Genomic DNA, 13,835 nt, shown 5'->3' with positions numbered 1-13,835 from the left:
AATAGGATTTGGGTTTGATTTTCAAATACAAGTAAACGAGAACACTCGTTCAAATAACGTGGATAAAAATTTTACACGTTTCTTGTTTGCCATGAAACTCCAAAGTTTTTTTTGGGTAGTATTATATTACAATTTTACGGTGGTAACTTATAATTATAGAGTATCACAAGTAGAATACCATAAGAATGATTGTTTAATAACAAAATTTTTAATAAATAAAAACATTCTCAATTAAAATACTCGGGTTTTCTAATCGAAATCGAAATAAAATAAAAGAGTAACCCACATTAAGTTTAAATAGCTCGTTCATAAGCGCTCCTCCCGTCTATCTTGGAAAACAAAAATTAGTTATCTTTCAACTCTTGTAGCCCAATTCCCCCCCAAAATCAAATACATTATTATTCACAAACGCACGACTACCGAATTTAGTAATGGACTAAAATACCTTAACAAAATTGCAGAAACTTTAGCTCCAAATCTTTCACACAAATTAAATGAGATACATTCTACATACAAGAGGATTCCTGCAGTCTACATAGGCTGCGTCGCCACCACGCATGGTCAGCCGCCCCCTCGATAAGTAAAACACTAAAACTGAAGGGTCCAATGTGATCCATCTAAAATGGGGATTGCTGAAGATATGCCCCCACTGTTTGGAATGTCCCTCGATTGTTCCACCAGAGACTCCTCATCATTGCTAGGATAATCCTTCATAGACTCCCCTTCATGACTTGGTATATCAGTCGGAAGCAATGGTAAAGATACCCCTTCACCGTTTGGGAAGTCCCTCAGCTGCAAACCTAGGGATCCATCGTTACTTGTGAAATCTATAGAATGGAACGCACTGGGGTCCCCATTTTCACTTGGAGGATCATATGAAACCGACATTGGCGATACACTGTTACTTCGAAAATCCTTCCATTGCTGAGTCACGGTTTTTATCTGTGTGTAAAACTGAAATCCCGCTTTACCTGTAATTCGTGAGAACAATAATAAGCAGTTGCAAAAAGTACCACTTCCAGCAGTCAAAATGCTTAAGTCATACACATATTCGATGTTTTACCATAGAAATTGATGTCCCCAGTAAAAGATGCTTTGGAGCCAGTAAACGAGAATAAAGGTAACGGTGCTGGAACAGCCACATTTACACCAACCTAAAACCAATCAAATTAGTGTGAGAGCTGAATGCTAAAAAAGAATCTAGAACAACACAATTTCAGAAGAGTAAAAGGTTGGATGTCCGGGAACTGATAAACTGCGTCTGCCTCGCGTGAAAAAGTATTCAATTTTCCTTGGATTTACCTGTCCAGACTCCACCTCAATCTGAAATTTTCTTGCAGAAGCGGGGGATGATGTAAATATGGACGTTCCATTCCCATGTCTGCTCAAGAAAACAACCGTATCAACCCAACATCAACCTATATAAAATGTTAAAACTCAAAATACCCAAGAAATTGTGTTACTTGTTTCTGTTTACAATTCCTATTGCCTGGTCCAAGTTTCCGACCTGTGCACGAGACGATGGATAATTAATTAATAAATCATTCATATGAGCAAATAATTACAATAGAAGTTTCTTTTTTCTTCTTTTATATTTTAGTTAAGAAATACAAGAGATCACCTTCATACAAAGAAGAACCGGGCCCAATATCTCCTCCTGCATGCAACAAGAGTATGAATAGTCACAATTTACCAATTTCTGGACACAAGGCCCAGCAACCAAACCTAAAGTCATCAAATCAAAAACTATATACCTTGTAACACTCCATATCTTCAGTGACATTAGTTAAGATGGTGGGACCAACGAAGTTTCCCAGCTCATATTTGGGGACCTGTTTTTTTATCAATAAAAAATTAAAATAAATAAATATGTTCTCCGTTAACAGTAGACACTTGCAGGAAAGATTTTCACACACTGGAAGAAAGAACTAAATAATCACAATGAGACCAACTAACATTCCAGTGATAGTCGTTGATTTTCCAGGATATTAGGTCTCATGTCAAAATTACTCTGGATGTGAATTTAAAATTTTTAAATAATTACCTACAAAACTATAATTTATTTTATGCTATGTTAGTTTCTTATGGATGGATATGTGCTGTGTGATGAGAGCCAGAGTACATATATACAAATTGTTTTGAAGGAATTAAGGCAGCATTATTATATTGCCACCTAAGTACCCAAGAACAGTTCACACTGTCCATCGGAATGTATGGAGTCTTATTTTGGATTTAATTATCATAAAGAAGGGTCAGAATAAGAGGAAATCTGTAGTCATACCGGAATCTTTCTCCCATCAAGAATCAATCTAGCACCATTATCGACAAAAGTTTGGACCACTCTGGAAATCCGTTCACTAACCTGCACATATGGAGAAAGAAAGCAAGCCGCTGCTCCGGTTACTTGTGATGAATTCTAATTGATATAATGAAGTAACATTTCACTCACAATCTTAACTTAATGTAAGCAATCCGAATACTTGACTACTAGCAAAAACAAAAATATTTGAGTGCACCTGCTTACTAATCACTGGACCTAGGTCGACACCCGGTTCTGTGCCAGCATCTACTTTGAGAGCCATGGCACACTCCACTAGCTTATCTTCCCTGATGAAATTATTTTTATCACTATTCAATTCAGAATTTCCACGTGAATTTTGTCACAAAAAGCAGCAAAATGAAAATACTATGCATTGAAATAGTCACAAACCACGACTTTGAATCCCCAACAAAAATGAGAGTGCTGATTGCTGTACACCTCTGTACTGCAGAACCAAGGCCAGCAGAAATCAAAGCATTCAGTGTGGCATCAATATTTGCATCTGGCATGACAACTGCATGACTCTTGGCACCAACATTCATCTGAAGGGAACAATCAATGAAGTTGAGCACAAACATATGCCAAAACAACTAAAAACTTATTGTTACCTGAATACGTTTACTGTTGACAGATGCTCTTGCATGAATATACATCCCTGGCTGGAAACAGAAAAACTAAATGAATATACCGGTGTAGTACATTTTTCCTTTAATAGTAAAATTACAATGTAAATAAATGTGAGGTAAGGTGAGAACATGTCTCTACTTACATATCTCAAGCAAATATCATCCTTCAAAATAGTTAATTACTAATGAATGTAAAGTAAACAAGTTAAATTATAAATCATAAGCAACTACGTAAGACAAAAAACTATCAAACCTTCAGCACACATCAAAGAACTGCAATTAGTGCGGACTACGATCTGCTAATAAAATAGCATAATCGGTTCTGCACACACTCTATCACTAATAGACACTGAAAACAAACTCACAGCATCTGAACCAATATATGACACAGCTTTGATTTCCTCGTCGTCGCAGATGGCATCGATGATATCCTACAAAGATATCACAGACATAAAGTAGTCGAGTGAATCAATATACCACATGAACAGTTTTACTTACAAGCAAAGCAACAAATCTCAACGATTTTCTGGAAGTTATTACTGGAATTTAATGAAATGAGAAATTTCCTTCCAAATAGTCACACTGTAAATTATTTTAATATTTGCAATTTAATATGGAATCCATAAGCTTGATACTATTAAATTCCTATGTGATTGATTGCAATGCTAGTTTCGTTTCTATTTTAGCATGCTCTGAATAATATTTATGAAACTCCATAATAAAATACTTTCTCATTCCAAGTTCAACATCTATTCCTGAAAGCTTTTCTTTCCATCTCCTTCAAGCTAATAATTGAAATTTTCCTAACTTCTCCTCTTTGACACACTTCCACCAAATTTACGTGCTTAGAAGTAAGTAAACCACTGCACCAAGTACTCATTAATCGGCCACTAAACCTTTAATTCAACTTAAAAATCCAATCATTAACCATTTTTTTATAAATGCTATATTAGCCATTTAACTAGTCTCGTGTGGTCCATTTATTTTCTAGAATTTTTTGTATTTATCTTATCCAGGACCAGAATAGTACTCAAATCACGAGTTATTATTGAAGAACTATTGATTCATAAACACATTCTTCGACACTATGCTTTCAGCGATGCAGCATTTTTAAGATCACACCTTCCGATGGAATAAAGCCAAACAAGATTGCATCGATTGTTTGAAAAATTGATTAAACTGAGAAACAGACCATTCAATCTTATCCTGAATTGTTTATCAAACTTGAAGATTAGTTTTGCAACTGGATTGATTATTAAACTCATTAAGCTTATACAAACTTTAATCAAGCCGACGGTGATCTGTATTCAGGTGAATCTAGATTTTCAGATATAAATCAATTTTAGCATATCAAAACAACCTCAAGCCAAGCTACAAAAAGCTTATCAAACGATAAAAGTTTAGCTTGATTTGTAATGCATAACAAACAGAGTTTGGACAAGCTTTCATAGATCAATCTTGACATGTATTTAGTGTAGCTTAATTCTTAGCGACCTTTCATGCAATCATAGAAGGGGACACATCAAATATATCTTTAATGAGCTTACATTGGTTCCTTGGATAACATTTAGGACACCATTGGGTAAACCAGCCTCCATTGCTAACTCCGCAAGAAGCATACAAGCCCCTGAAAGCACGAATGAGAGAACAGTGGCGATACTTATTGGGTTTCTCTAAGAAAAATTTAATAGCATGAATCATAATAAGAACGTAAAAAGTACAAGCACATCAAAGTAAAGAGGTTGCGGTTACCTGGAGCTTTCTCAGATGGTTTTAGTATAAAGGTATTACCACATGTAACAGCAATTGGAAACATCTGAAGAGAAACAGTTGGCAATAAGGCAAAAAAAATATTTTTAGAAAGTACAAGACATAAAAAGTGTCAAAAATATATTTGGTAGCAGAGACGGACGTCTTTTCTTGCATAATAATCTGTGCTCCCCTTTTATTTGAGACAACCTTAAACCACACAGGCAAGGTTCAATAAATCTGAAAAGCAATATCCATCGCCAACAGTTCACTAAAATCTGGTCAATAAGATGTTTGGTCCTTTAAGTATGAAGCTGATTAAATAAATGTAATTTCCTTGTCCTTTTTGGTTTTCACCTTTAAATACCGCACGTGCAGCGATTTCGACAATTTCTTGGATGTGGGTTTGTTTGGCTTTATAAATGACACCGAGTCAACAAGGAAAAAAACACTTTCCTTCCAAGAAAGACGTTCCTTTGCATCTATTCTAGAAAAAGTGAATTCTAACAAATTGCATTCACAACATACACAAACCTACTGGGAGACACTGAAAATATTCAAGAGATCTAAATGGGTGAGCAGAAGAAGCAAAACACAGCATACAAGAGGAATGACTGAAACAAGCACAGCTGACCATTAACGGAATCATGGCTGGAAAGTTGAAGGAGCATATCCCAGCACAAACACCTAAAGGCTCGCGAATGCTATGAGTATCTATGCCAATTGAGATATTTGACACGAAGTCCCCAATGTGCATATTTGCCATTCCGCAAGCATTTTCAACAAGCTCTGTAAAACAATATTATATCAAGATGTTCAACGGGAAACGAACTAAGTGTTGGATTTCAATAATGCTTGAATTTTTTAAATTATTTTTTCCTTCTTCAGGCTTGGTATCACCGTTTAACGGATAAAAACAGGGAAAGAAGATCCAAATAAGTTCATTTTTCATTGTCTTGTTCCCAAATCTCCATAAAGTTTCACAAACATCTATGGTAATGCAGCTATTGGCAGATAGAGACATCTCACTTAAAATAAACACAATTACTAATCAAGTACCCAACTGTATTCATCTATCTAAGTCTATAATTTAATCCTGAATTTCAAATCCAAATTCTCTAGGGCTAATAAACACTCAAACTAGAAAAGAAAAATGAAGAAACTCACCAATGCCGCGGGACACATCATTAAATGCATCCTTTAAGGTCTTACCCTGCTCTGTTGTTATATTGCTCGCAAGCTTGTCCTATAAAATGAATAAAACATGCATGTTACTAAATATCTAAAAACAGAGATTTAAGATGTGAGATTGTATGCTCACACTTTCTCTGCGTATAATCTCCTGTAGCTTGAACATAATGCGCTGGCGAGTTGTGACCGGGGTATTTCGCCACGATGAAAAAGCTCTTTTTGCAGCAAACACCGCAGCCTTAAGTTCCTCTGGCGTGGATAAAGGAACTTGTGCAACCACTTGCTGTGTCGCCTATAATTTTATACAGAGTATCAGCATAATATTCTTTCAAAATGAGGACTGAAGAAATTCACATCGTCTCCACACTTACAGGGTTCAACACATTGACTGATGTTGATGATTGTGAATCAACATATCTCCCACCAATGAGATTTGGGACTCTCTGCAAGATTAGTTAAAAGAAAGTCTAAAATATAAAATCAAATCATCTTTAAATTAAGGTACCACTTGGCTGGTGGGACGAGGTAAATGAAGGATGAGCGATCAAAGTCATAAAAACTTAGGATATAGAAATAAATAATATAGTGTGACACGTATATGGTCTCTTGTATGATTTTAATATATTGAATTAATTTTGTGTATTTTCTTGAAAAGATCAAGATACACCCACTATTTTTTCCTTTTACCTACTTATTTTCTTATTTGAAATTTAATTACACTATATGAAAAATCTCTTTGGACACACTTCCACAAATATTAATTTTATTTTCCATTACAAAAATTAATTATCACTATATTTTTTCCTATAATTCCATAAATAATTTTTCCTTTTTCGGCTGCCATACATATTGAAATACTTTTTCACAATTCAGCCATTATAATTTATCTATCTTCATTTTATCTAATTAATATTGTGACTGAAATTAATGATTAGAAATATAACAATGATTTATTAGTTTCAACATAATTACAACCAAAACATAAATGTTTCCATTTTTTTAGCATACTACATTTCTATTAATTAATTACATAAAAAACTTAAAATAATTTTTAATAAAAGCATGGCACAAAAAATTTATTGATTCTTCAAAAAAAATTTATTGATTTGTCTATATTTACGTAAAACAACTTTACCAATATATAATATTTTTACTTCCGCAAATATATACTTTACTCTCCAAAATATTTTTATTTTTAGCTTCAATATGTTTACATCTTTCTTTGAGGCTGCTCTCATATGATATTTTAGGGCTTTTTTCAATGTAAAACAAGGACAAATAAGTAATATTATACGCATTATCCATGGATCAGTAGTTGGGAGATGAGGCATCACAAATCTGTCAAAGAATTTCTTCTCATGGCAGCATAAAAATTTCTTAATGTTTCGACAGCTTGATAGGAGAATTGGGACTTCATGACCCTCCTCTTTTGAATGCAAAGTACACGTGGTCAAATTTCAGGGCAGATACGATTTGCTGCCGATTAGACAGATTCCTCATCTCTAATGGATGGAGGGATATTTTCCCTCGATTCAGACAAACAGTGTTACCCAGGATTACTTCGGATCATTGCCCGGTGATGTTTGATACCACTAAGTCGAAATGGGGGCCTGCTCCGTTTAGATTCTAGAATGTTTGGTTATCACATAAAAATTTTAAAGACATGGTGCAGACATGGTGGAATGATGGGGTGAATCAAGGTTGGGAAGGGTATAAATTTATGACAAAACTTAAAAAACTGAAAGTTGATATTTCAAGTTGGAATAAAGAGGTTTTCGGAGATGTGGGTGTCAGATATGCGGAGTTGACTTCCAGGATAAATCAATTGGACGAGTTAGAAACTGAGGGGGGCTAGTCCGAGAATTTACAGTCCGAAAGAAGGACCGCAAGATGTGAGCTGGAAAATGTTGTGTTTAAAAAATTCCAATTGGAGAGTCAGAAAGCGAAAGTGAGATGGTTGAGGGAAGGTGATCAAAATTCTAAATTTTTCCATTCATTGTTGACCAAAAGAAGGAGCAGATCGATTATAGATAAGGTAGAGTTGGAGGATGGGTCATTGATTACGGATGAGGGACAGATTGAAGAAAACATTGTCAAATATTACACCAATCTCTATAGGGAATCAGAGGGGGATGGGGGAGGTTTTGATGGGTTGGAATGGTGTCCTTTGGATACGATTGAAGCGGAGGAGCTGGAAATTCCTTTTACGGAGATTGAAGTCAAAAAAGCCGTGTTTGAGAGTGATGGAAACAAAGCTCCAGGGCCGGAAGGGTTGACACTAGCTTTTTTCCAAAAGTATTGGGAAACAGTTAAGGAGGATTTAATGGAAGTATTTGATGAATTTGTTGAAGGAGGAGTTGTAAATGGCATTACAAATGAAACGTATATTTGCCTCATTCCTAAGAAACAAGACGCGATTAGGATCAACGATTTTCTGCCTATAAGCTTGACAACTAGTTTGTATAAGATATTAGCCAAGTGTTGACAAACAGAATGAGGAAAGTTTTGAGCGGTACAATTGTCGAGAATCGGTGCGCTTTTATCAAAGGGAGACAAATTATGGATTGTTGCCTCGTTGCCAATGAAGTGGTTGAGGAGTACTGCAAGAAGAAAAAGAAGGGTTGGGTACTTAAAGTAGATTTGGAAAAGGCGTATGACAACGTCGACTGGAGATTTCTTGATTATGAGTTACAGAAGAAAGGGTTTGGAGATAGATGGAGGAAGTGGATAAGAGGGTGTGTGTCTAACGTATCATTCTCGATTTTTATCAACGGCAAGCCGAGGGGAAAATTTAGAGCGGAAAGAGGAATTCGACAAGGGGATCCATTATCCCCCTTTCTATTTAATTTAGTTGTTGATGTGTCGGGGAGGTTGGTTGAGAAGTCTAAGGATTTGGATGAAGTGAGAGGATTAGTGGTGGGAAAAGGAAATTTAGAAATTTCGCATATTCAATTTGCGGATGACACGTTGTTTTTGGTACAAACAAAGAGGCACGTGATGGCACTAGTGGAAATAATCAAATTATTCGGATTTAAGTCGGGTTTGAAGATCAATTTTGACAAAAGTGTTATTTTGGGGATTAATTTCGAGGATGATGAAGTGGTTGGTTTGGCGCAAGCGATTGGATGTAAAAAAGATGATTGGCAGATTAAGTATCTCGGGGTACCGTTGGGAGGTAAGCCTATGAATTTCGAGTTTTGGGAACCGGTCATATCCAAGATGTCAAAAAAACTATCAAGTTGGAAGAAGGCGTTCTTATCAAGAGGGGGTCGCCTAACTCTGATAAAGTCAGTATTATGCGCAATGCCTTCCTACTACATGTCTTTGTTTAGAGTGCCAATTAAGGTGGCCAAAAAAATGGAAAAACTAATGCGTGATTTCTTATGGGATGGAATGGACGGGGATAGGCATTGCCATGTTGTTGGATGGGAGCAGGTTTGTAAACCAAAGGACAGGGGAGGCTTGGGTTTGGGAAATATCGGATTGAGAAAAAGAGCGTTATTAGGAAAATGGTGGTGGAGAGGTGCAAAGGAAAAGGAGACGTCGTGGAAAAATGATATAAAAAGCATTTACGGTCTTCAAGATAATGGGTGGGACTTGGGTTTGGCCAGGAATGCGACATTCAGAAGCCCTTGGAAAAATATTTCTCGCTCCTTCCCGGCAATTCATCTTCTGAGTGGAACGGTTTTGAGAAAGGGTAATTTTATTCGGTTCTGGGAGGATGTTTGGGGGGGAGTGGGTCCTTCTTTCAAAGACCGTTTTCCTTATTTGTTTAGGATTTGTACAGAGATTAATAAACCTATTCGTAGCTTCTTAGAGGTTGTCAATGTAGGAGACAGTCAAACTTATCAATGGGACGTGCGTTTTAGGAGACATGTTACGGATTTCGAGCTAGGGGAATTTGCTACTCTTGCGGGTGCTTTACATACGGTTAGGTTACAGGTGGGTACATAGGATTTCAGGGTTTGGTTGGGGGATTCTACGGGCTTGTTCTCGGTCAGATCTTTTTACGAGTCTTTCTTTCCAGTTCATATTTTTCCTGTCTTCCCTTGTCGTGATCATATATGGAAAGTCCCTATCCCACAAAAGGTTCAAATTTTCTCGTGGATTGTGGCTTTGGGAAAACTTCCCACATCAGACTCGGTGCAAAGAAGATGGCCAACTTGTGCTTTAAGTCCGCAATGGTGTACGTTATGTCAGGACCACAAGGAGACTCAGGATCATTTGCTGCTACACTGCTCTTTTTCACGAGGATTATGGACTATGGTGTTGCAAGAGATCAGATGTTGTTGGGTATTTCCGCACAGGGCACGAGATATGTTCATTATTAAGCCTGGTATTTCATCGGGGATAAGAGTAAAGAAATTCTGGTATGTGATCATTCATTTCATTTTTTGGTCAATCTGGCTCGAGAGAAATAACAGAATTTTCAACGACTCGTCCGCCACTGTCAATGAAGTTTGGGAGATCATCAAATTCAGAGTTGCGTCATCGATAACAAAGATCAAAGAGTTCAGTCATTTCTCGATATCAGATATTGTTAGGGATTGGAATTTTGTAATGTCTTGACGAAAGTGTATTAGTTTCTTTTAGTTCGCGGATTACTCATCCGCTTCTTATGTAACACGAACTAATTATTATATAAAATTAATGTTTCCTATCAAAAATAAAAAATAAAAAAATAAAACTTTCTTAATGGCCTAAGGTTTCTCATAAATTGAGACAAAAACTAGATGAAGAAGGCTTTGAAGACTATCCTTTCCTTATTAACTGCACCAAATGGTGACTAAATACATGATAATCAATCATGACACACAAGAATCCAAATGATAGCTTAGCATATTGTTCATAAATACATCTCTCGGTGCTCATTTACGTGAGAGAATCCAAACAAGGTGGTAACACATTTTCTTTCACTGAGCAATCATGATTGTTAAGAAATAGACAATGCAAATGAAATTCAACAAATTTTACCAGAAACTAGTATAAATAATTCCTCAAAGCTTCAAAAAGGAACTATTTTCTTCAAACAAACCTCCAATAGTATTAATGTATTATAGTAAAAATAAAAGAAAAAACTCCTTTAACTTGGAGACGGAAAAAAAACTCTAATATAATTTCCGAGTTGAACTATGTGAAATTACCAAAGGATGCCGTTTCCTCCATGATGGTTCAGAAGATGTGGAAGGTTCAGAATTTCCCTGAGTGCCCGTGGGAGTTTTAAGTGTCTTCAATCTTCTCACTGCAGCACAAAACATGAAGAAGGTATTTAGCAGCTCAACATGATCAGCTTATGGAGCGCAAGAAAATCAACCCCAGCGACATATTACCATAAGCCCCTCAAGTCTTAAATCAGATGACAGTTAAGTACTGATAGTCCAGGAAAACAGAAATCAGAAATCAAAGCTTATATATCATAATCCTATGTGATATTGCCAAAAAAAAAAACCATCTTTCATTTCATTTTATTGCGATTTGATTTGAAGGACTACTTGTAATATGCTCAACTTTCTCCCTTCACTATATTCTTACTATTCCAAAGTTTGACGCAAGAATATGTTCTTTATTGTTTATGTCTCGGGTTTATTAAATGGGAGCTTGATTACTTGGTCATCTGAGTAGGTAGGTTCTTTTTTTAAATATCCATGTAGGGTTGATTTTTTTCCTAGTCCACCTTCATCTGATATGGTGCTGGGACAGAAAACTTGGTCAAAGTTTTTCATTTCTGTCCCCATATCTCAAGGAGGCCACGTCTCCCGCCATGATGATCTCTTCTTAAAATTCTCACTTTTTAAAAATAGAAATTGAAGGCATTCCATTAACTTTTTTCAAAGAAAAATTTGGAGGTCAAAAACAACTACGGATACATGAGATGCCCATAAAAAACCTTAAACGCAATTGTACAGTTGTACTCCAACAAAGTAACCAACTCAAGATAAATTGTACTGGCCAACACAACATAAAAGTGATGGTACAGAACATTAAATGTTCAAGACACCCCAAATATAAATTAAAGAAACTCTACCCGTAAGATTCCCTTGCCGGAGCTTAGCTTTAACATTATAAATATGCTTTGGTGTTGATAGAAGCTCGGGATTGGTTTGTCGAAGTCTTTTTAGTATTTGGCGTGGTTTTAGACCTGATTCAGTCATCTCTTTAATTTGCACCACTTCTTTCTCATTAAAACGACGAGCAGATGGATGTTCTGATATGTTCTTCATTGGTTCATGATTATGTGAACCATTCTTCACAATGAGAACCCATAAGCCATCCTCTTTCTTACCCACAAGTTCAAAAGGACAATTTGTAAGTCGAGAGCCTGATTTCCTCTTGCGCACATGTTCACCAGTGGCCTCATCAATGAGCTTACGCCTATCTCGGTAGACACCTCCTCTGTCGCAACCAAGGACAACAACTTTCTCTTTTTTGGACTGTTTAATGGTGACCACATATCCCTGAGAGATGGCAAATTCCCCAACATGTTGAATGAGTTCTTCACGATCAATGAAACTCCCAGGCGGAGGAGGGTGCATCTGTGGAGATTCATCTAACTCCATGTAACAGGTCTTATGAGAACGGAAATCCTATAAATAAAGTGAAGTCAATATAACCTCTTGAATCCACATAAAGGCCTTAAAAATGACTCCATGCATGTCAAAAAGAAAAAGGACGAAGTAAAGACTGGCAAACAAGTGTAACGTGGAAAATGCACATCTGCATACATTTTGTTATATGGATTTAAGAGCACGACCTGAAACTTTATTAGGTCTGACAAGTCTCAAGGAACAAATCTTTACGGACAAATTCTAATAGTACATTAATTTATGCTCGAACATCACCACATTTTGTGACAGACATCACCTCCATAAGTAGCCATTTAATGTTGTTGGGGTCTTTTATCAAGCCCTTTACATCACCATAAAGATTCATAATAAGCACACACGCTTGTGAGTTAATAGGAGGTGTGAAATTTGTACACTTGTGGTAAAAAATCAAATTGGTCATGGAATGCATCCAAGGCAATATGCCAATATATAACCAACCTTAATGATTTTGCCACTAAACTTACACTCATGCCACAATTCTTGAACAAAATAATGGTGATTATGATAATAACCACATCATTCAACAAAAATAATAACAACACATGACCATATAATGAACCATCAAGGTACATGGAATAATTAATACAATACGTAGCTTAGTTCAATCTCCCCAAAACCTCAAAGTCAAAAAATGCAAGCTTGGCGTTCAAATTATCCAATTTTTACTATATCACACGATTTTTCTTTCCAGACCGTCAGTTTCCAATCAACGTCAAAATTACGAGTCGCTCTAGCACCAGCAGCGAATCCAGTGAGCTACTGTTTTATTAACACATTGAACTACCTGGTGCATTCTACACTACAATTAAATAACTTATATTCAAATCAAATCTCGTGCTTATCCAAAAAATATGCAAAACATTTCTTAATTCAAATAATAGGAAAATTTCTAATAAAACATATCAAAATCAAACCGAATTCTCAAATAACTCAAGTTTCGCCCATCAATTTGGCAAACTTAACATGGGGATCAAACGAAGAGGGCTTACCGCTGACGGTACGCGCGAGTTTCAATTGCATCAAATCGAATTGTCAACATTTTCAGTCGGAAGGAGAAACGACCGTTAGGCCGTTTGTTTTTTCTTCCATGTGTTTCCTCCTACTTGTTTTCCCCGCAGAGAAAGTGTGGAAGCAACGATGGAGAACTGGAGATAGCGAAAACCCTAATTGATATCAGGCCTCAGATGACGTGAAAACTAGATCCAACGGCTATAAATGCAGCTAGAGAAAAATATGGGCTATGCCAATTTATTCGATTTCAATTAATATTTTACATTTTTAATAATCTGATATTCTAATTTCGGGTTTATAACTAAATATATTTTTTGGCAATTAGTACTTTTA

General features: G+C 36.2%; 1 protein-coding gene across 1 annotated transcript; it reads right to left on the bottom strand.

Annotated features, from left to right (window-relative positions):
- Window positions 1-287: 287 nt before the first annotated feature.
- Window positions 288-13,709, bottom strand: LOC142530751 (methylmalonate-semialdehyde dehydrogenase [acylating], mitochondrial-like). The gene is made up of 20 exons (XM_075636557.1): window positions 13,481-13,709; window positions 11,912-12,470; window positions 11,031-11,128; window positions 6,258-6,329; window positions 6,017-6,178; window positions 5,863-5,941; window positions 5,330-5,484; window positions 4,699-4,762; window positions 4,494-4,573; window positions 3,312-3,377; window positions 2,929-2,979; window positions 2,711-2,862; window positions 2,517-2,607; window positions 2,282-2,362; window positions 1,755-1,832; window positions 1,622-1,657; window positions 1,464-1,507; window positions 1,303-1,381; window positions 1,064-1,154; window positions 288-971 (listed from the first exon to the last, which is right to left on the bottom strand). The coding sequence occupies exons 2-20, from the start codon at window positions 12,441-12,443 to the stop codon at window positions 589-591; spliced, it is 2,394 nt and encodes a 797-aa protein (XP_075492672.1). The 5' UTR covers window positions 12,444-12,470; window positions 13,481-13,709; the 3' UTR covers window positions 288-588.
- Between the last annotated feature and the right edge of the window lie 126 nt (window positions 13,710-13,835).

The sequence above is a fragment of the Primulina tabacum genome, chromosome 17, assembly GCF_025594145.1.
Source record: "Primulina tabacum isolate GXHZ01 chromosome 17, ASM2559414v2, whole genome shotgun sequence".
Classification (NCBI taxonomy): Eukaryota; Viridiplantae; Streptophyta; class Magnoliopsida; order Lamiales; family Gesneriaceae; genus Primulina; species Primulina tabacum.
Note: the sequence above shows the minus strand (reverse complement) of the source record. Positions and strands in the feature narration are given on the sequence as shown.